The following is a 23,101-nucleotide window of genomic DNA, read 5'->3' on the forward strand; positions in this document are numbered from 1 at the left end:
TAAACCCCCGGTGTACATCCATGTGACTACTGATGCAGTTTAGTACAACATTTTTATGGCAGATGATGATAATTTTCTTGAATATTTCTGTTGTAAAGCCAGCTGCTTTTATGTCACTAAAATCATAGCTGGCAAAGATTTGAGCTAAAGCAATTTTAAATGTGCCATATTAAAGAAAATATTTTTTCACTACTGCTTTTAAATGAAAACAGGTTTTTGATGCAAAAATGTTAAGTACATTGTAAAATATTTCTTCCCTGACAAAAGCTGGGATGATAACTTTTCAAAGAGGCTTAGCCACCCACCACACAACAAGCCTTTATCTGGGGTAATGATATCACTGTTAATGGAGGTTTTCAGCATCTTAGCAACCCAAAGGGGTTTTAAATCATTTATATTAAATCTTGATGCGACATTTGACTCCTCAATCTTAACTCCTGTCAGTGGTAATTAGTTCTTCTAGAGTTTCCTCCAAACAGATAAGCCATAAGCAAAACTCCTAAAGAAAAAGTCCATTAATGTTTTTTTGGCACAGAAATTAGAGCAGGGTAGGTTGTTGGACCTTTCCTCTGCATCTTACTTTGGCATATCTCCAAAACAGACACCACGTATGTGACTTTATTTGAGATGTTACCCTCTTCAAAGTCTTTATACTTATTCATGGATGAGTAAAATCATGAATGAGGCACAGGACAGAGTCTCCATGGTTATAGCCTCCCCTTTACCCACTGACTTGGCAGTGCAGAGGAAGAAACAGCTTTTCCTACAAGCCACGTTTTCCCAAATTTCCCATATTCCCACAGTCCACATACTTCTCCCTTGCTACTCAGCACAGTCCTCTTTAATCAGTTTCCTCCGCCAGCCTGCTTCCCACTCCTGCGTTAGGCACTGGCAGCTACACCCCTCGCACCTTCCTTCACTCTTTGAACCATTTGATACGACTGAACTCGATACCCAGTTGACCAGAGGAGAACACGGGGTTTCCAGTTATGCTTTGGCTTGTTTATTAAAAGAAGTCTGAATGAAAAGCTGAGACGAGTAGCTCTGGGAATAGAGCCACTAGCCATCTCTCCCGAGAGACGCTGGCCTCGTTGCCTGCGGCTTCTGTGCACAGAGAAGCCCTCCCCTGCTGGGACGATCCTGTGCCGTAACCCGAGAGAAGAAAACAGGAGAAGGAAACCTGAAGGTACTCAAGGGAGCACACTGGAAAGCAATAACCAGATATTACTCCTGTAGGACAGGAAATCAACGTTATGTGACAGATCCACTCCTACCCAACACTTGTCATCCAAAACGGGTATCTGGAGGAAGAGATATTTAAAACCGGGACACGGTTTCCAAATATCACTGAAGTTCATCTTAGTCTAACATTAAAAGCGTTGCACAGTACTTACGATAATAAAGAGGCGGGAACACTGAGCAGCTAAGCTGATTGTCTTGATATCACCCTGTATACCAAAGCAATGTTCTAGCCTGAACTAGCTCTCAGGAATAATTCTGAAGTAGTGAATACACAAGGGTTGACTCCTGTTATGGTTTTGGCAGCAAGCTATCTAGTGCTTGGAAGTGGTGGTGTGGGACTCAAGACGGCAGATATCTGCACTATATCTCAAGAGCCTCAGGGTGGCTTCTCTGATAACTCAGTAGCTCTGCTCATGAATATGCTTTTCAGTTACCTGACGACAGAGTATCTCATCGATCTGAGGGGTTTCTGTACTTGCTTACAAAAAGGCTTCTTTTTTCTCCACTCTGGTATCTGTAGCAGCACCTGGAGAACTGTCATTGGATGCTGTGTGATTTTACAGTCAACTTAACTCCATAATTCTTCATGAATGATACCATCACATAAGGACAACAACCCATAAAAATAACTAGTAGCAATAGTTAATTAAAAAACTAGGTTAAATTCAAAAACTAACGCATTTTAAGCACGTTTCTAGCCCCACTATCACATTACATCAGTATTTCATTTGCACTCTAAGAATATAAAACGCATCCGTATTTGCCTTGCTCGCATATGAGCCCAATGAAAATAGATACATTTTATGGCTGTGTGCTGGGCCTGAAAATCAACCGCATCCCAAGAGGTTCAGCCTTGGGTGCTACACCTGGAGCAGCAGGCTGCAAGAGTAAAATGCACTAGTCAACTTGTTATTCTGCCTTCAGCCTGCCAAACATGCAAGCATTTTGCTTATCAACCTGCAACCACATGTATGAAATTAGCTTCTTTCTTCTCATTTTGTGGCTTGACACAAGCATCCAGGCATGAATCCAACAGAGGAGAGAGAAGCAGAGTCCCAGAAAATAAAAGAACAAAGACCCATGCACGGCGTAGTTAAGGAATAAACAGGGAATAAAATCCCCACTTGCCCAATAGCTAAATAAAAGTTTTTCTCAGCATTCTGGCTTTATATCTACTTTTAACATTTCCATCTATCTTTGAGATGAACCCGCCTCAGTGGCTAACCAAGATCCCAAGAACGAAAGGCAGTGTGCTGCTGACATAATTCTCCTCCGGCAACTAAACTGCACGTATTCATATGCTATTAATGCAGCTTGGGAACCCATTCTCTGAAAGCCCATTATTATTTCTGGAACATTTCTCATGGCCACTATGACTTTGAGAAACAACAGAAATCACCTGGCAAACCACTACAATTTTCACTTCTTAACTGCACACTGACATGCAATTACCTTGAAGCCGTCTTAGCCAGGCCTAACTATAGCTAAATCTTTCCAGGTAGATGTCTGTGAAACCAAGAATACTCAAGCCTGCGAATCACCATCAATGTTTTAGGTCTAATACCTGAAATAACAGCTATAACGTCAACGAATGCATCATTTTGTCACTGTCCAAGGCAAACAAGAAGAAGAGCATGTAGCATCAGACATGTCTTGGCCAGATGGGCTGGCCCCTCCCAGGCTTCCCAACAGCAACAGGAGGGAAAACAAAAACATTATTCCAGAGGAATACAAGAAAAACTTTCTGAAGTGGATAAGTTACAGAGAACTATGGATATGTCTTATCCAACTTATAACATTGTATCTTGCTGCAGGTATAAGAGATATAGCGCTGCACAGCTACATAGGCTTTCAAACTATGGGTAAAATACCCATAAATTAATTTGTGGGGTACATACTCCAGCACAGACTAGCCCTTAGAAATTCAGATATCTTTAGATATCACATATGATATCATAAGATATCTTATGACTCCAAAAGCTTTTAAGATTCAGGCGCACTAATTAAAAACAAGGAGAGTTTGGGGAGTTCTCTGGATGCTCTACCATTTGACTCTAATAGTTTATGGGAACTATAAATCTAGTGTTTTTTGCATTAGAAGTGCACTCCCATTTTGAATTTCCTTCCAGGAAAATGGACCTTCCCAACAGCTTAAAGACAGCATAACAGCCCTATAAAAGCTCTCCTGTAGTATTCTGGATGAGAAAGAGAAGCGCATACAGCACTATGAACATGGTTCTTACAGGCTACCGGAACAACCCCCAGGAAAACTTGAAATCTTGTGTGTTTTGTGTTGATTTATTGTTTTAAGGAATTAACTTGCTTATTTTTAATTTACAGGGAAGCTAAAGAGATTTAAGAAACAGAGTAATGCGCTTTCAACGGTTGTTCCCTAACATAACAACATCTTTGGCCTTTCTGATAAAACACTGCTGTCATTTGCCAGACTAACTAAAACAATTTGCTTTTTTTGAAAAAAAAAACATGTAAAGCAAAAACATTAAATATTTTATAATTTTCCATAATGATGCTTTGGGTGCCAGTTACAGGTTTGCAAATTAAGCGCTTGCTCTAACCAGGCACAGCTACGGCAGACGGTCTCGTGTTAATGAGCCGCAGAGAGCGGGAGGTGCAATAACACCACTGTGGCAGTGACGAATTTTGTTGAACAATCCTCTCTAGGTCTCCGTGCAGACTTCGCATCACCTTAGCGCACTGAAATGCCCACTGACTATCCCAGTATGCTTTTCATATCCCTGCTGGGGTGTGAAAGAGCACGATGCAGACAAAAAGTCCTCCTGCATAAAGGGAACTTTGCACTGGCTATTTCCACGTGGGGATAAATCTTACCCTAAGGACAGAAGTTGAGTAAGTATTCAGAAGAACCACAGGCTCTGCACCCAGGTCACACTATCTAATATGGGCTTAAATTATGTATGCTCAAAATTGCCTTATTTGAATAATACACCTTTAACGCCCGCGAATTCATGTTTCCATCCAGCACTTAACAAACATCACACGTAATTTTCAAATGCATTCAATTTTGTTCCAGTTCTACTCTGATTTCAATCAGTATGAGTTTTACTACTATTAATGTATTTGTTGTATTTGGCTAAGTCCGTCAGCCTTTTCAGCACAGTAAAGCACCTCTCCCAGCTAGCTGGAAACAGATCTCTGCAATGCAAATATCTTCTGCACTCAGCCATATCTGCAGCTTGGGTCATCCCCCAAAAGTTCCAACAATAACTTTCTTGCAAATCCTATCCAGGTGTTTTATGAGCGCTTAATTTCCTAGTACAAATGCTCAAGCTTTGGAATATCAGGATATAAATAAGGCCAAAAGTAAGACAATTAAAAGAATAAGAAGAAATATATTAGTGTATTGTTAAGAAAGTAAAGCAGAGGTACTTCGTACTATGCTAGGTATAAACACTAGAGTAAGCACCTAGAGTTTTACTATGTCTAAAAACCCAGAAGCTTTGTTTTTTTAAGTGAAATGAATCCAGTCGGAAATCAGAAAGAATAAATGTCTGGATTCCTGTGATAGATAGATAGCCTTTACTGAAATGTTAGGAAGATATTGCTTTACCAGCAGTGTCACTTGTAACTCCTGCTACTTCCCCTGTCCCTTTCAGCACATTTTACTATTATCATATAAAATCATGAAGGATACTTAAAAAAAAAAAAAAGTGCCCTTGTGACTGGTACACCATCCAAGGAAAAGTTGCAACTAATAAGAGTATATATGTAAAACCATAGCAAAACTAATAATTACGCTACCATTGTGAGAGTTTACTAACCGACCAAAAAAATTCTTTAAACTTAATAAATGCAAGCCTTAATTATTGAGTTGTTTTTAGAAAGTTAGTCTTACATTAATGATCCCAAAACCACAACGCAGAACGACTTTGCCACTGCATTCAATCACTTTTGCACAGGCCTGACTTCAGTGAAATAAAGTGTAAAGCTAATGTGACAGCGGTACATCAGCCCTTAACTTACCACACTGTTCGAACTAGTGTCTCTGAGCATTGTGTCCAAAGCTGAGTTTTTTCTGTCGTACTGGGTTAATATGGTCTAGGACTGCAGGATGCTAAAGGACTCAGGAAGTGATGGGCACACTGCCGACAGCACCGGGTGACCAAGGGCCACGGCATTTCATCCCCAGTGCCCCAGATATCACACGCGTTATGAACCACTACCGCTATGCCAAAAGTTGGGACTCAGAAATCTTCCAATTAGTTTCTCGTAAATGACTCCCGTTCTGAAACCTGAAACCCCTTAGCAATGTTCAAATGCAAATCCCTCGGATTACTCAGTGTAGCTTTTAACACACGTATTTATATCCCAGCAGATGTGTTTGATCGGATAAACAAATCACTGCCTGTTACCAAGCTACCTGATGTTTTTAACCTTTTCACTGAATATTGTGTCTCAGCCCTGCCATTAACTACGTGGGCTCACAACCACCGTTACAACTTCATGTTCTAATGAAAAAAAGCGTATGTGAAAGGACTTTAATGCAGGTATAAATGCAATGTATCCAGTCAAAGGCTCCTTTACAATTCCCAGGGAACTTTAATGCCAACAAGAATCAAAACCATTCACTCACAGATGCATTTTTCAGGGTGTACTAACAACTAGACCAAAATACTTAGGAAAAAAAAGTGTACTTGAAATAGGTAGCCACGCTGCCATGGAAGACTACACGTTCTGCATCCATAGCAAGCCAGAAATCCAAGGAATTTTGATGAGGGGTCAAGCAACGAGACCTACGGACAGACACATAGCGAAGCTGGTACAGCACAGTGGTCACGTTCCTACATCTCTGGCTCAGATTGCAAGCTTACTTGATTACAATCAAAACCAAATCAGTAAAGGAGAAAGACACGAGTTACAGTCCACCGGCCATTTCAGTAATCTTATACAAAAAACACTTCCGCAGGACTGCATGGATTTTCCCACATAATTAGGGTGGAGGCTGTAGGATTTTTGCATACAAATACTCTAAATTTGCAAACACGCGACGGATTGTCCATTATTTGGCCTGCTGGGGTCACTGCATTAAATGCTGCCAGGTATGTTTTCTGTTTATAGGCAAAGTTATAGCAATGAAATTAGCCATGCCTCCCAGAAACACTGGCCTTTGATTCAGACTTCCACTATTTCCTAAAAACTGCGGCTGACACAAGTCTCTGCTCCTTTGGAATCGCCAGGATGCTATTACATCGCAGAAAAAGAAACGCGAGAGAAATACTCCTAGAACAAGATAACTTCTGTGTTCATGGAGGACCAAACAAAGAGGCTATTCAGGATAATATAATCACAGCGCCTACATCTCTCCTATCTGCAGTTCAGCTTTAGTCTGGGCCTCCACTGGCCCATTCAACTGCGCTGCCATAAATGAGCTCCAAATGAGCATTTGTCTAATGCCATAGACTGTACGAGACGCAGTCATGACACACACCCTCAGAACAAACAGCCGAACACACTTAGTTTGAACTTGATATAACCTGTGTTGTCAATATTTTATCATCTTGTGTCTTCTTTGTCAGTGCTTTCATTACAGCTGTAGGAAATAATATGAGAATTTGCAAATGAGGGAACCAAAGCCTTTGAAGTCTAAGGAATATAGTGTTTGCCTTATGTTTCAAAGGCCTTTACTTCTCCTATCATGGCACTTTTATTAAACCTAATTAAAAAGGAAGGAATTTTAAAGTACAGATGGAATAAAAATATGAAATCAGCCCAATGTGAATAACTGGATGGTATGTTCCCTACAGCCTTTTACTAGCAGATTAGATTAGGCACTTTTACAATGAATAATACATATAAACTATAAATAGATATGACTATAAACATTATTTAAAATGCTTATTTACTTCCCTATCTCTTAGCTTTGCTATTGAGCAAAACTAGCAGATGTTCACAGTATTGTCAGGAAAATTTTTAACCTGGATAGGTATCTCACTATCTTGAATAAGAATAGGAATAAATCAACAGTTAATTATTTGATTTTTTAAAACTTTGCTGTCTTAGAATTCTTTAGAATTATCTAGGGAATTTAGGAATGGCTGGATGGGAATGAGCGGCTTTATACTAACCTTCCTTGTTTTTGCATGGCTTTATGATTTCGTTTAAATATAAAAGACAACTATATTCTTGCTGTTACCATGCTGATCATTCCTGAAACTTGCAGTCCTCATAGCAATAATCAGCCAGCAATATGGCAATATTCTAAGATACCTTTTTACCCTAAAAAAAAAAAGAAAGGATTGAATGCCATGCCCCCTTCACTGAAGCCTCATACTTCAAACTCAAACCCTATCAAATTCAAATCCAAAATTCAAACCCTATCAAATAAATGGTTTCACATTTCGCACGTATTCAAAAAGGTAAGCGTGACTTCATCTAGTATACTATCATCTGTCACTGATAAAGTTATTTAACAGAGTTCAGATATCTTTAGATGCCTCTCAGGGTATAGTCATTTGTACCCCTTCTCCTCGGGCTCTGTGTTAGTTTGTGGTCTTCACTGCAGTAGATCTGTCAACGCGGTGAGAAGAAAACATCATTTTCTGCAATCTGGCTTCTGTATTTCTAAAGTAAGGTTTTCTGGTAAAGGCTATCAGATGGTTTAACACAGAGGTAGTCAGCTTGAGCGCAGTGGCACCGTCCCGCTTAGCAGCGCGACCCATCCAGCCCACTCCCAAGATTAGCTGTCCTACCGCCGGACGGCCACTGCGCGGCACGCTGGACGCATTGCCCTTTTCTAGATGCTATCTTTGGGCAACGGGGTGACAGGGGCAAACTGCACCGCTGAGCACACACACAAGAAATACACCGCAGGGAGGAGTCAACCCTAGTATAAATTCCCAGGGAAGTCACCCTGTCCTCGCACAATAGGGCCGTGGCACGGCAGACAAGGGGTTCAGCAAAGGGGCTGTGGCATGCATCTCTCCCCCATGGCTGAGAGGAGGTAAGCGGTCAACTCACCGAGAAGCCTGAGTACCTTTTTTTTTGCTAAATCCTAACATATTAACTATGCTCTTTTCATTCACTGATCTGAGTACCTAATTAAAAAAAAGAAAAAAACCCAAATCACATTTACCTAACCTAATTTTCCCTCCTTTATTTTAACTAGTGAAATTTATATTTAGTGCTTTGTTCTGTTCTTAATCTCTTCTCACGCAACAACGTGGTAAGTTCACACTAGAAAGCAAGTTACACTTCTTAAACGAAAACATAAAACCCAGAAACAAAACATAAACAGATACCAGAAAGATGTCAGCAAAGTGGTGGAAACTCCTGAAGAGCAATAAAAGGGATTATGGTCTTTAAATAATGAGGACAAATTTAAAAAACCTTAAATACGCGCAAACTTAGCAAAATGAATACTAAGGAGGAATATAACTATTCCAAGAGCATTAACACCAAGAAGCAGTTTAACTACGCGTCTCCTGTGCCAATCTAGAGTCTGATGGGTGGCTAACAGAAGCTACCACGCTTCTTAATTGTTAATACAGTGGGTTTTTTCTCGTTTTATCCAAGTTCTGCCTGAAAGCAAACAAACTCCTCCTTATCTCTATTAGACATGTAAGGGTAATAGAGCTTCTACAGTACATTCCTCATCTTCTTTTGCATGAAAAAAAGAGCATCAGCAATGACTAGATCACTGACCGACGAATAGTTTCAGAATTAGCTTGCTGCACTTGCGGGTGACCCGCCAACTTCTAAATGGAGATGTCCCGTAAAATGAAACATGGATATATAACAGTGTCTAGTTCTTTATATAGGACCTGTCAACTTGTTCTCTCATAGCAGATCTATATAAAAGGGGGCCTAGATTTCATCCAGGTAATTGTAAGGAGAACATACCAGTTACTGAGACTTTATGCAGAAGCCAAGACTTCTCAATAACAAATTACTCGCTATCTTAATGAGTTACGCCTGAAAATTAATTTGATCGTGAAGTTTGTCATAAGAATGGGTGGTTTTAAAAGCGTTTGGAAAAATTATATATGGGTTGTTTCCACTTTGAATACTATTCTGGTTCTGAACAGGCGACTAAAATGTTTTTGCTATTTAGGATATTACATTGTGCACTTTTTTTGGTTGAGTAATTTTGCAAAGAACGCAATCATTGAGTTAGACACTTAATGCCCTCTAACTAACTCATTAAAGACTGATGCAGGTATTGAATACTATATGCCTTGTCCCAAGGGATTAAAAAAATATCTTTGTAGCCAATGGAGGAAAAAAAACGGAGAAAAACTGTCATCATCTAACGTTTCCCTCAAAAGTCTTTTACTCCTATTTTAAGCAGCATTAAAACAATATCTGATATACTAGTGAAATGCACGTACTGGCACACTCTAGGAGTTGCTAAACTTTGATCTAGCAGTAACCAGCTCTGTTACCTTTGGCAAGTGCTTAAATCATCTTCTGCATGTTTCTCCTCTCCTTGTCTCTCTAGATTGTACCTATCCTGAGGAGTTTACAGCCTCTTGGAAATAGTCACACTAAGACAGCTGGCACCAGAGCCACATTCATATTTGTGCTACACGTAGTAAGAAATGCCATTTGGAATACAAGTACAGCAAACTGCTTAATGATGAATTAAGCAGGTTGTCCCAAAATTGTCAGTTAACATCTTACTCATTTGTACACTCAAAACAGATTAGAACTTTGAAGCTTCCAGGTAACCATTCAAAAAACCAAATATTTACAAAAAGGGTGCAGATATACTGTCATACTGATTAATTCCTTGTTCGTTCGGAGGACTCTTGTCCTTCTGTCATTCGCAACGTGTCAATGTTAGACCACTTCCAGGCTCCAATATGGAGCAAACCGAGTAGTACCCTCACAAAACTGCCGAAGCACAGACGGTCACACTGGGGTTCAAGCGTCACAGCCTGACGCAAGGCGGCCTGAACCAACTCGGCCGTGGTTCCCCCCGTGGCACGCATTATTAAGTCAGCGGAGGGATAACCTCTGAGTGTCTTTGTAAACACTAAATCTCTCCTAACCCCATGCCATTCTTCATAACCAGTTCTTCCAGCCTGTTCTTCAGGTCCCAACTCTGCAGTAAACTCCGTGGGTTTACACCCATTCAAAACATATTCCATTTTTAGGATTTGGGATGTTTGCAGTCTTACAGTAAGCAGTCGTACAGTCTACAGTAAATCCTTTCAGGCGTGGACTGCATTGTAAAATGTTTATGAAGTTTCCAGGACCATGAAGCCACGTGTCCAGTACTAATGTACTATACATAGTAACAGCTGTCACAAACACTTACCTTTGCAAACAAAGCACTTAATATGGAAATATTTGTTCTGAACTCTCAAAACTTCTCCTTTGCATGGGTTGCCACAGTTATTGCAGAGAATTGCAGTACTTGATGGCTTCTCCAGTTGGCTGTGTACAGCCTGTGGTTGTGAAACTGCAAAGAAAATCAAAAGATAAAAGTATTTTAAATGCTGCGAGATGGATAGCTGCAATAGAATCATCTTCTTTAAGACCTGCCAATAATGACATTTAACACTTGGAACAAAACAGGCCATGTGGGTCAATACTTGGGACAAAATGGGCTTGTGGGTCAAACAGTTTTAACTTCTGATATTGGCCAGCACAGGAAAAAAGATCTGCTAAATCAGCTGAGACACGTTTCCCCCATTTCATAACTTTAAAAGTTCACACTTGTAAACATTTCAAACATAAATTAGACCTGCTAATAGAAGAAAGAATTCTCAAGATGATTAAGAGCCTCTCTCTAAATATCAACAAATTACTTTGTAGCATTTTCCTTTCAAAAAGTCAAAATATATAGACAAAAGTTATTATTTTCATGCAAAATACCTTTAATGGGATTTAGTAACCATTACATTATGATCCACTCTTCTTTAAAGTTCGAGGTAATTGCATTTCAATATAAAAATATATTTCTGCAATGTTTTGAGTTCATAAGTTTGAAAAATTAACATTTCTGTAGCTATTATACATGTGATCATTAAATAAAGGTTGTTATCATTTTGTAGAAAAACATTTGTGATTTTAACAAAAAATTAAGTTTATTTAGGCTAGTAAAATATTAAGTGAATCAAAAATTGGCTGCCACCTTGTGATGCAAAGTAGAAACTGCATTTATTGGGCTGTTAATATAAACTGACATTCCAATACGTTACGTGGCCTCCTTCTTGTAATTCTGCTGCAGTACATGCATCAATTTTATATTGCAATGTACTCAGTAAGAGAGTCTAGAGAGTGAATATCAAGTGAGCTAATTATAGCAGGCCTATAACGTTCCAAAGAGCTGGCTTTTCTTTTCTATCCGAAAAACTAATAACAGGAAAACGTACCACACTGTTAGTAAATTACCTACTGACTGTCATACTACTACTTCTTTAATGTGGCATGTTTATTCTAAGGTTGGATTCCTTACTTCAAAGTGACTAAAGTCTTTTAAATGGTAGCTTCAAAATAAACTTACCTACCAATCAGTCAAGATGCAGCAACCTCTCATAGGCCTATACACTAAGCATGACAAGAAATCAATCAATCAGATGCGTTTCACTTCAGCGTTCAGCTGACGGATAACGACACTGCTGCCTAGCTCCCCATTCCTTTTCTTTCATCAACATTTCAAACAAACTGAGATGTAACTTTGACTATGAGACTTCTGCAGCATGACTAATGTGCTCATAAAAGTCTATGTTAAACTCAGATTAGCTGAGATAATTAGTTTCTATTCCTAACCGAGCATCAGAGTTGCTACTTCAGAAAAAGCTTCTGAAAGAGAAAAGGATGTAAAAACCACAGAATTGTTTTTAATTTAAAAAACAGTAACGTGTACCCCTTCACCATAGGGAGGGATGATATACAGACATCATGATGGTATTGCCACTAATAAACATACATGATATCAGATGATATCAGAATCAGTAAGTGTCAATACCAGTGTGGTACTGGGACATCCACAGTCTTGCTAGATCCTAGAGCCTGTGCTGCCCTGGAGAGCCCAGGCCAACTCTGCTCTCCAACGTCTGTCCTTGCCGCTCTTCCTCCTCTATTAGTACCTTCACCCCCATCTCTGGAACTGGCTGGTGATACCTAAAAGGCCTCTTCAGGTCCATTGACCTTAAGAAGCCAGTATTTCAAAGAGATGCTGAACCTGCCACCCAGTGCTCTAGCGAGTTTCTGGGAGTTTTGACCAATCTTGCACATTCTATTGCAAATAGAAGTGCTTTCTTTCGTTGTTGGCTTTTTTTCAGGGAGATACCTGTGATGAGTTGTCTGTAGTCTTATTTACCACCCATCAGCTTCCTGCCTCGCCCACTGCAATTCTGCATTCTCTGCTTGTCAAGAAGCCCTGCTGAAAGCAATGTGAATTTTGGAGCTCTTGCTGAAGCCCTGGCTATAATTAAGTACATATCCAATACAAACAACAGCCGACAACAAGCAATTAGAAGTTTATAGAAATGCAGACGCCCAAATTTACGAAGACTAAAGGAAGCTCTTAGTTCAAGCTAATACAGTCTTCTGCCTTTTTCCTTTAAAGAAATAAAAACGGAGAGAACTCTACACTTCACAATGTTTAACTTTTGACACGAGAATTTCTCTGTATTGTAACTTGCCCAAAACGATCCACCCTGAAATTAACTGAAGAATCAGCCCTGTAAGAAATTTAAGCAATGTTTTTTTTACTGAGATGCTGAGTATAGTAGTAGCTAGAAGTTTCTAATTCTTGGTAAAGAGGGTTCTCTCTCCTCCAAAACTGTTAACAAGCATCAGAGGTGTAGCATTTAATTCCTGGACTGAAAAACAGTTGACTTCACCCAGAATATTTTCGTATGAAAAGTTACATTTGAAAGGGAAAATTCTGATTAGAGAGACAGACTCACTTGATTTTTTGAACCTGTGCTGCACGCTCGACTCTCCCATGCTCCTGCTGCCCGAGCGAGCTCCCTGGCGAGGCGTCGTAGCCCCCCAGCGCGGAGGCACGCGGACGGCAGCCATGTCCCACGGCGGCGCGGCGCGCAGCCAGAGCTCAGCCGCCGGCGCAGCCCTCCAAACGAAACGCTCCCCCGCTCGCTGCACCGAAAACGCTGTCACTTTGCCAGGGCAAACTGCGGCTTTCCTCCTCAAGAAAATGCTAAAATATTTGGCTCCCGGACACATGAATTTGTCCATTTTCAAAGCCCTTTCAAAAGATTTTCTTTGTTGTGGTTTCTGGGGAGCTTTTTTCTCTTCTCGCTGAAAAGCAGGTCAAATGACAATTTTTGGCCCACCCTACTTTCCAATTAATCAGGAAAAACAGGAGACCTGTGGCACAGGTCTCCCAGCTAGACCTGCTTTACAGAAGATATTCTGATTGCACAGAGCTACCAAGCTAACTACAAAGCTCTGGCAGCAGAAAGCAGCTTGTGCCCCCCACAACCATCCCGCACCACGAGTGGGATGCTGAGTGGGGTTCGTATTTCCACCTACCACCCATGATGGACCCTTGTAAGTCCAAGGCTCCACTAGCCCATGCTTCTGGCCCTGCTGGATGTAAGGAAGGAAAGGGATGTACCAGAAAGGTCAAGGAGCCCTTGAACACGTCTGCTGCATCCTCCCCCCAAGCGGTACCTCGCTAAGGAAATAAAATCCTGTGTAGAACAACCAAGCGTATGCCAAAGACTTTCTTAAATTAGACGTACGGTACTATTTCTGTTTAACAAAACCTTCCCTGAGAAAACATAGTCTACTACTCTCTGACACATCTCACACAAGAGAAAGACATTAGTGAAATCTTTCAGTACGCGTATTCCTTCTGCTTTGAAGTGACGAGCATCCACACCTTCCCCAGAACGCAGCTGCGGGTTATGGAGCTGCATGACTCAGGAGCTGAAGAAGGGTAACGTCTGTTGGCTCCCTCGCTGCTCGCCTGGAAGTTCAAGGCTGCAGTTATCGGAAAGCAATAGCGCAAGGCGGCTTTACTTGCCACGTTGCCCTTGGTGCTTACTGTCCACTTCTACAGAGCAGGAAGACGAGGCATTGCTTGGTCCTCTTGAAGGCCACTGCTAACTCAAGAAACTGCGGCCAAACTCTGACTGGGACTGTCCTGAGCAGTATTTGTGAAGCCACCCTAGGAATACGTTTTCTTACACTATGCTACCCAAATGCAAGAAACTTCACCCACTGGCACGTTCTTTTTGTTATTTTCAAAGCCTTGAGATTTTTTATTATGAGTCATTTCTCATCAAGGGATAGAACTGGAAAATAATGAAGAATTCTCAACACATAATAAAGTCTAAAAAAAATGTAGTATTTCATTTGGAATTCCTTCATTGATCTTGAAATAACACAAATTATATTTAAAATATGCATATTACAAGCATATTACAGAGGAATATTTGTTTTGCCTTCCTCTCAGTTCAGAACTAAGCTAATCAGTGTTTCACACAACAGTCTCTAGGAAACCAAGTGGGAATAGAGTGCATTTGGGCTCATTATAAAACTGTGCTTTTGATGGCAGTTTTAAATACTTGTTCTTTCTTCTCGCAGAACAAAATGATGTGATTAACGTTGGTCTAAATTTGAATATTTTGTTTTAAAATATATTGTGCTTTATGTTGAAGTGCAAAACTATGGATACAATTTTTAAAAACGGAAATACTTTCAAATTAATTATCTTAGTCAATCTAAAATTTCAACATATGTGCCTTCCAACTCATTATGAAGTAAATCTGTTTACATGGTAATTTTCAGCTTTCTATTTTTACCCCTTTAGGTATCAAAACTAGTCTTCAAAGCAGAAGATATGACCGACATACTTAGCTGCTAACATACTGTATTGCTTATGGAATGTAATGATCTGAGAATATTCATCTGATCATGATCAACTAAAGAGTTCATTAAAAATTAAATGATTATGCTATTGCATTCTGGTTTGTAGAATTTAATGAAACTAGAAATTTCCTTCTTAACTTTAAGTGACTCTTGCTGAACAGAAATGCAAAGGAAAGCCTGATTCTCCAAATTTGTCTTCCTCCTAGTTTGCCAGTATACTGCTCTAGCAGAAGTATCTCCACAAATCCTTCAGCCCCGCAAAGGTTTTATTGTACTTACTCTCTGGCAAGGACAAAAATGGGAAAGAAAAGAATTAGCATTCACTTTCCCTAGCACTTATTAGCATACAAGAACTGTGCGGTGCTGGAAACATGACTGGCAAAATTATTTGTCAAATGTCCAGCGATTATACACTTCTGATGGTGTGACTGACCAATAACCTCTACAATGGGAGAAGGCTCAGAGAGCCAGCTGCCCCATGAAACTCAAGGACAGTGTAGGATGCGGCTTGTTAACCCCTGCTGTTGCACAGAGGACTGACTTTGTTTCAACACAAAGGGGGCCGGAGGGTGACCTTTGTTTTAGATAAGCAGCCATATCCATTAGTTAGACCTGGTGTGAATGCTTCTTCTGAGTTGTTGAAAAGATTGTGAAGGTCTCCCTAAGAACAGCCAGACCGCCAGACCGGCATGGGGGAAGTGTATACGTAGCTCTGCCCAACAGAGAGTATGAAACCTCAGCAACTAACAAGTCTTGAAGAGAGCAATGGGCTTGAGCTGGCATCAACCCACATATTCCTTCCTGGCGACTGGGGATGCCCATTGTCGGGATGGCGAGCACATTTGAGACCACCAACGGCAATCACATTGGTATTGTGATTGAACTGTCCAGCTAGATTTTGTTAAGCGTATACACTTGAATTGTGATTTCAGTGTATTGCTGAATCACTCTGCTAAATCAAAAATCCTGTGTAACATCAAATTGCTTAAAAGTAAACTTTTATATTAAACACTGCGCTCTCTGTATGCGTGGAATATCTAAAAGACCCTGTCAGAGCGTACTGAACTCTGACAGATAGCAAAACTAGAGAGCCTCAGTGATCAGGCTCACCTCTCTCCAACATGCTGGGGGCAGCCCATAATTCTGCAGTTCTGGATTAAGTAGGGATTACTGAATTAGCAGTGCTTTAAAAATTGTAAAATAGGATACATTTCTGCAAACAGATTTATTCCTATTTTGTTTGCCCTAGCCACATGCACTTACTCTAAGTATGATGGGGGAAGAGAGGATTGCGGGATTGCTCACTACTACAGCTGCACTACACTGTAACTGTAAAATGACAGTTTTAGCGGGCTTACAATTTGCCAAGCTTCAACTGTTTATATTGAAATTCTTTATGTTTGGTGTTCTCCTCAGACTCATTTCTTTGGGGAAAACTTCAGACAAACTGTCTAAGCTTTTAATAGAGATGAAAAAAAGAAAAGGATAACATATATATTGTCTTTTCAACTTAAAAAAAAAAGTATGGCACCTTGTCTTTGGAAGTTCTCACACGGTGTGCTTTGGAGTAAAGGCTGAAGTCTAACAGAGAGATGGACATGACAGTCCCCGTGAAAATCCACAAATATGGGGTGGAAAAAAAAAAAACAAACTCTTTTGAACTAACACAGCTCATTTAACATTGCTAGATCAGCTAGGATTTAACAGCAGCGGGGACTGGGACAAAGTGCTGGGGTAAGGAAGAGACGTGCCTGAGACAGGGCTGTTAGAGTGGGACAAAATTAGCTGATACTGGTGACAGAAGGGAAGAGGCTCTCGAGGCCCTGTTCAAGCTCCTCTCCAGAGCCTGGGAGGGAAAAGACCACTGCTTATCCTTCAGCTTCTCTGCAGCGTGAGCAAACATCTGAGACTCATCCTCTGCAAAGGACCTCGCTGCCCACCTAGGACTGGCCCACGCAGAGGATGAGCAAACACTACCATTATCGGGCTCTCTGCCAGCCCCATGACAGAAGTCCTCCTGGTAGACCACAAACCTCATGAAGAAACATGTGGCTAGAAATTGCCTAATTTAACATAGTCCTAATGCTTTTTTTTTTCCAGTTTGTTTTAACAGTTTGTTGTTTGTTTTTCCCTTTTGTTTTAACTTAGCAATAAGGACACACAGAAGTCATTGCTGAGCTTAGAAATCAAGCACTGAAAAGTTAAGAAATGCCATGCTTAGGAATACACGTTCAGCCTGAGATCCAACCTCTAACACAATGCTTAATAATAAAGACTTTTACTATATGAGCAAATAATGGTGGGTTTTTGCCTTCCACCCATGCCTCAGTTAAGGCACAAAATGGAAGGTGCTTACGTAGCAGGGAGATGTGCAGTACATTTTAGCTGTTTTGCCCAATATATGGACAAAAATAAGGCCATGTGTCCTATTTACTCCCCACTATTTAGCCCTCTTCTGCAAAACAGCTTCTTAGGTTTCTGGCTCTTCAGCATTACTGAAGCCTGAACGGAAAAAGTGCCAAATCACACAACTTAATAACAGGTCTGACAGGTGTTTTCTGCTCTGCGGTATGTCATATAAACATTTTAAAGAGTACTATGAAATAAACGGTAAAATGTAATTTGAATGACTGGATCATGTTTGTGTGAATAAATATTTTATTCCTAAAGAACAAGTTTGCATAATCCTAACAGTTAGCTTTCAATTCAGGAGAAGCGTAAACATTTCACCACAGATCTTGGACAGTGAGTATATGATCAGAGCTTAAAGATAGACGTAAAAGGAAAACCAAAGAGAGGAGAGTAATTTGTTGTGTGTCTTTTTTTCCTCTGCTTTCCTCTTTTGTTTGCTTCTGGTCTTGTGTTCTTGGGATTGGGTTAAAAAAGAGCAATCCTTTCATTTCGGGCTCTGAACGCAAATGCAGTATCATTTGCCTTTAATAGCAACCCTCCGTCAGAAGAAAAGCTAGATCAAGCTTTCTTTAGAAACTATCAGCACTGCTGGCTCCTGTATAAATTCACTGAGAACTTCCTTTCTTCATACCCCATTACATCCTCTTCAAGAGATGTATCAGTTGTTTAGTTCATAAGATTGGTCAACTTTTGCACTAACGACAAAGACAACGTTCCAACTCTGAAAGAGAAACGCGTGGCTCTGACGATGAACGCTATTCACCTTGACGGGATTAACAGAAAATTATCTCAGAAACGTTGACACTGAAACCCTTCACCTCTACGGCTAGAGTTGGTCACTGCAATTCAAAATTAACAACTATGAAACCTGAATGCCATTTACTCACTAAGTATTTGAGGAGAAAAATATGGACTGCTGGAACGCTGTATCAAGCAATTGGAGGGGGGGACAGAAGCGCTTAGAGTGGAATTAAATTTGCAATCTTCTCTGAGCAGGATTAAGAGAGAATCAAATGACCCTAGCACCAGATCCGAATTAAGAGATTTGAGTTCAAGTTCTCATTTCGCCAAACATTTCTGGCATTGCCTAAATCAAATCACTCAGGGCTAGGTTTAAAAACATAGCATGAAAGCAAAGGAAACTAGCATTTAAGTACCTGTAAATATCCCATTTAGCACTATTTGCAGTTTTAGGTGCCAAAATGTGACCCCGAGTCTCCCCTTGTCTTGCGCCTATCTGCAAAAATACAGTGACCAGGAGTACTTCCAGTGCTTGCCTGAAGGCAAGGATAATATAATAGAGTAATAAAAAAGTAATAAGGTAATTAATGAGGTGTGTGGAGAACTACATGGGTGTGAGCTATACATTTACCACGGATAAGGGTTTTGGGGGTTTCGTTTTGCTCCTAAGGACCCCTGAGGACTTGTGAGGGCCCGAGACCCCTACGGTGACCCGCAGCCCCTGCTTCTGTTTCTGCGGAGAGGAAGAGGAAAAGGGGGATGATAAAAGTCCACAACCCTCCCCATCCACCTGCCTCCCCTTCGGCTGTGCTGCACTGACTTTTGCCGCAGGGCAAGAGCAGCGCCCGGCCCCCCACCCCGCCAGCCGGGGCGCCAGCGGCCCCGGCACGGCACAGCCCGCACCAGCGCCGCGGGGAGCGCGGCACCTCCGAGCGGACGGGCGCTGAAGCGGCCCCGGCGGCGGACGTGCTAGAAACCGATGTCCCGGAAGAGCACTTGTGGGAACTCGTTTCAACATATCGCTCCATTAGGAGTTTGTATTAAAAGCCTTTTCCCAGATAATGTGCTTGCATCCTTAATTGTGCCACCTTAGTATTTTGCAAAACCTTTTCCTTTCACGCAGCTCACAATAAACTAGACAGTTTACAGGGAAAAAGAGTAAACTAAATTTTGCCTTGAATTTCCACATTACGTATTGCCCCCAAAATTTCGGCTAGCTATACAGGGAGCTGAACTGGAACCGCTTTAGCGTACACTAACTAGCTGACTTCCCAAACAGGGCTTTTACACAATGACCATGTGTAACAGCTTCTGAAGAAATGCTTACTATTTTTTCAATACTGCTTGTTGTTCCTAAAGCAAGCACTATTACTAGTTCTTTAATTAATATCCTGCACCACAGGCAATTCAGCAAATTCAGGAAATCCTTAGGCCAATAGATCTCTATTTAATTAAAAGTACTTAACATAGTCCAAAAAGATAAAATAACACCATTAAAAATAATTGTGTTCACTTCTGAACTATATACCTGCTTTTACTAGTTATTAGCATTAGTTTTTACAGCGCCTTTCCTTCGGCACGAAGAAATGGATTGGAAACCTTTTCCAATGCTTCCTCTGGCTCATAATCCAAAAAGAAATCTATAGCTGATACAAGACAGCACATAAGTTAACGCAACTGAAAGCCTGAAGTGTCTTCTGCTGTCACTGCTGCTTACAGGGTTTACGGTACGGGCAACGGAGGAACGCAGCGCAACGCAAAGTAGCGCAAGCAGGCATCAGACATGCAATACGGCACAAGCGCTCAGCACCCACGAGCTCCAGACCTTGCCATACGCTCAGTGCAAAGCCCACCTCACGTAAACAAGCCTAGCGCAAGCTAGCCTCCTGCGCTCCCTACTGCTGTAAAATATTTACCAGACCCAAGTTCAGTTAGCAGAAGTCTGCTGAATTTTAGGAGCTGCTACTGCAGCAGCATAAATGCTATTTTGGTATGCTTTTAGCAAGACTGCAGCGAGAAAGGAGATAGGATCAGCACGCCAATACATCTGCATAAAGCAATAGGCGTTTTTTCATTAGAATCCAATACAGGTCTAAGACAAATTAAATTAAATAAAATCAGGGAGTTTTTCAAATTGAGCTGTCAGCCAGTAAGTGCCGTATCACTGCAGTTTTCAAATCATCACTTACATAATTAAAAGACTATGAAGCATAATTTAACATAAACGTTTAGCCCTCTTCCTCTCCTCTGCAGCATTTTCATGTAAACAGCAAGTATTCTGACGATATTATCAGCGAGTTACAGCAAATTCAAACTATTTCAGGTCCACACGCTCCAAAATGTGGCATCATCACACTGTACCTGTATCTTCTGGCATTCCCGCATTAATTCAGTCCCGTGCAGACAGTGACACGGGAAACACCACCAGAAGTATCACAGCCCCAGCTTCCTCCGAGCTGCGAGGAGGGCAGCGAGAAGGGCCGGGGAACGCGCGAGCGCGACAAGCGCCGCAGCAGACGAGTGGGAACTGCAGCAGCGCGCCGTCGCCGGAGCTGCCTCCGACAGAAATGTGGCGGGGGCTCAGATGACTCCTGCAGCGCCCACGCACAAGCAGGAGGCGAGCCAAGACCTCGCTGCCATGCAAAAAATAGCGCCCGAGAGAAGCCGAAATAGTCTCACGTTCGCCGGGCGGGCCACCCCTGGGCAGGACGGCGCGGGGACGAGGGGCTGCTGCCGCTCGCGCCTTCGCTGCGGTGGGCTCCCATAGGGCGCTACCGGGCACCTGGGAGAAACGGCTTCAGGAAAGAAAACACTGCGCGAGCCTGTAAGCTCGGGGAAAAAACCAAGCTGAGCGGGAGGCGCTCTCCGTTTGCAAACTGCCCGGCCACAAATTAAAAATACGGGCTGAGGTAACTGGCAGCAACGGGAAAACCGCTCCAGCAGTGTCCCGCGGCCTCCCTCCGGCAGGCTTTCACGCTCCGGCCCCCCGCAGAGGGGAGCCGACAGCACTGATTTCTGAAGGAGATATGTAAGGTGGTTTGTTTTCTCTCCAGAAGGCATTCAGGGAGCTATCTGGCAGCCAAAAATCTCTCCCCTGATTGCTCATATGGAGTTGGACGGGTATCATTGTAGCAACAGCGATGTGCTGAGCTATTTAAAGCAATACTTGTTTGCCCAGTTATCATGTGAATAGTCTGGGAGGGCGAAAATCTGAAGCTCTCACTTGCTCTGGGCTAACTTTGTATGAAGGTAATAACACGGCCAGTGCATTGGAAGGTGGATCGATTGCTTGGAGAACAAACTCGCTAAACCTGGACTAAATCACTGGGTGAGGAATAGGGCTGTGTTTTTCATGAAGCCGGCTTTGTTTTCCTGCCGGCTCAGAAGAAGCCGAAACGCTCTCCCTCCCCGCGGCTCACCATCCTTTACCCAGCCACGGCCTGCTTGGTTACAAAGCAGCAAAGAAATAGCTTTTCCTTTCCTTCAGCAAACAGAAACAAGTCAGGGATGGAAAGGTGAAAACCAGGCTCCTCAGCTTCTGATATTGCTGCAGGAGGGATAGAAAAGCAACACGGGTTGGGCGGCACTGGGCACAAAAAGCAGGCCTTACCCATTAAATATGGCCAGCTACTTAGCAAGTTCGTTGCACTACACAAGTCAAAGACTGTTTTGCACTAAAGCATGTTAAAAAGCCTACTGAATTGCCCCAATGTGCATTGGGCTGACTTTTTAAGTTTAAGGCTGACTTTCCAGTGACTTCAAAGGTTGCTGAATCATATCTCTCAGAAAGTTCAATCGCTTCCAAGCTTCCACAAAGGAAACAAACTGTTTTTAAAACATGACATAACGCTTTTTTCTTCTTTGTTTGCAAAATAAATGGGTTTATTTGTGCAGAAGAAAATGGAAGTATTATGTAAAAATAAAAATGCATAAAAGATATTCACTAAGTTAAGCTCTTACTAGCTCACTATGTATTATTATAAACGCTATCAAAAGAGAGGGTGGAGACTCTTTAGTCTTTGTTTCCAAAAAAAAAAGCGTCAATGCTTCAAAAGCATCTATATGTGATTATGATTTCCTGATGATAAGCCAGAAACATCTAATCATTCTTAGATCTTACAGAAATGCCCATCGACTAAAGTGGAAATGTATAATTTCAACAACTTTTCAAAATATTTTCCTTTAACTTATGGGAATATTTAAAGATATTTATGGGCAATGTCTTAGTATTTCATAACGCATACAAAATAAAACATTGTTTTGTTTGTCCATTACTGACTATTGAGAATGGAGTAAGCACTTCTGTAAGGACAGATAGGGAGCTCTGACCGGAAATCCATGTCCCCGACTTGGGACAGGATACACACGGTGTCTGTAACATTGGACTGCCATGACCCGAGACCCAGAAAGCAGATCCCAAGATCTCAGCTCCCAACCCCACATTCTGCACCTTGAGACCGCTTCAGCTTCTCACTGATTGAGTAATTTGAAATTACCATAAACTCACAGGAACCATATGCTGCGCGCATGAACAGTCTGATATTTGAAAACAAATGCTACTGAAACTATAAATTATTCAATTTTTTGTGCATATATATATATATATATATATGCACAGTCTTATAGCAACTGACTTCTGGCATTAAAACCTTATGGCAGTTTCCTCCCTACCCTCAACATTTTAGTGCTATCTGTGCTAGACCCAATCCTTCCTTGTATTCTTTTGGACTCACCAACAGACACCCTGGCTCAGCTCTCCAGATATTTGCAGGATTTGGCCTACTTAGATTTTCCCAGAGGTTACTTCAGCTTGGCAGAAATGCAGAAGGCACTTTGCTAAATAGCAACACTCAGAAGGAACAGAAATTAATAGGCA

The 23,101-nt window shown here is 41.5% G+C and overlaps 1 protein-coding gene across 9 annotated transcripts in view; it reads right to left on the reverse strand.

Moving 5' to 3' along the window:
• ABLIM2 (actin binding LIM protein family member 2) overlaps positions 1-23,101 on the reverse strand; it is a 145,812-nt gene that overhangs the window by 93,033 nt on the left and 29,678 nt on the right. For 7 of the 9 annotated variants that reach the window (XM_068943442.1, XM_068943440.1, XM_068943438.1 and 4 more), the window contains exon 2: positions 10,541-10,684. In XM_068943442.1, coding sequence (XP_068799543.1) covers positions 10,541-10,684 — 144 coding nt within the window. Of the gene's footprint in view, positions 1-10,540; positions 10,685-20,586; positions 20,767-23,101 lie in introns of those variants that run through there. The other 2 variants (XM_009686205.2, XM_009686213.2) reach the window with 2 other exon arrangements.

This window comes from Struthio camelus, chromosome 4 (assembly GCF_040807025.1).
Source record: "Struthio camelus isolate bStrCam1 chromosome 4, bStrCam1.hap1, whole genome shotgun sequence".
NCBI classification, from domain to species: domain Eukaryota; kingdom Metazoa; phylum Chordata; class Aves; order Struthioniformes; family Struthionidae; genus Struthio; species Struthio camelus.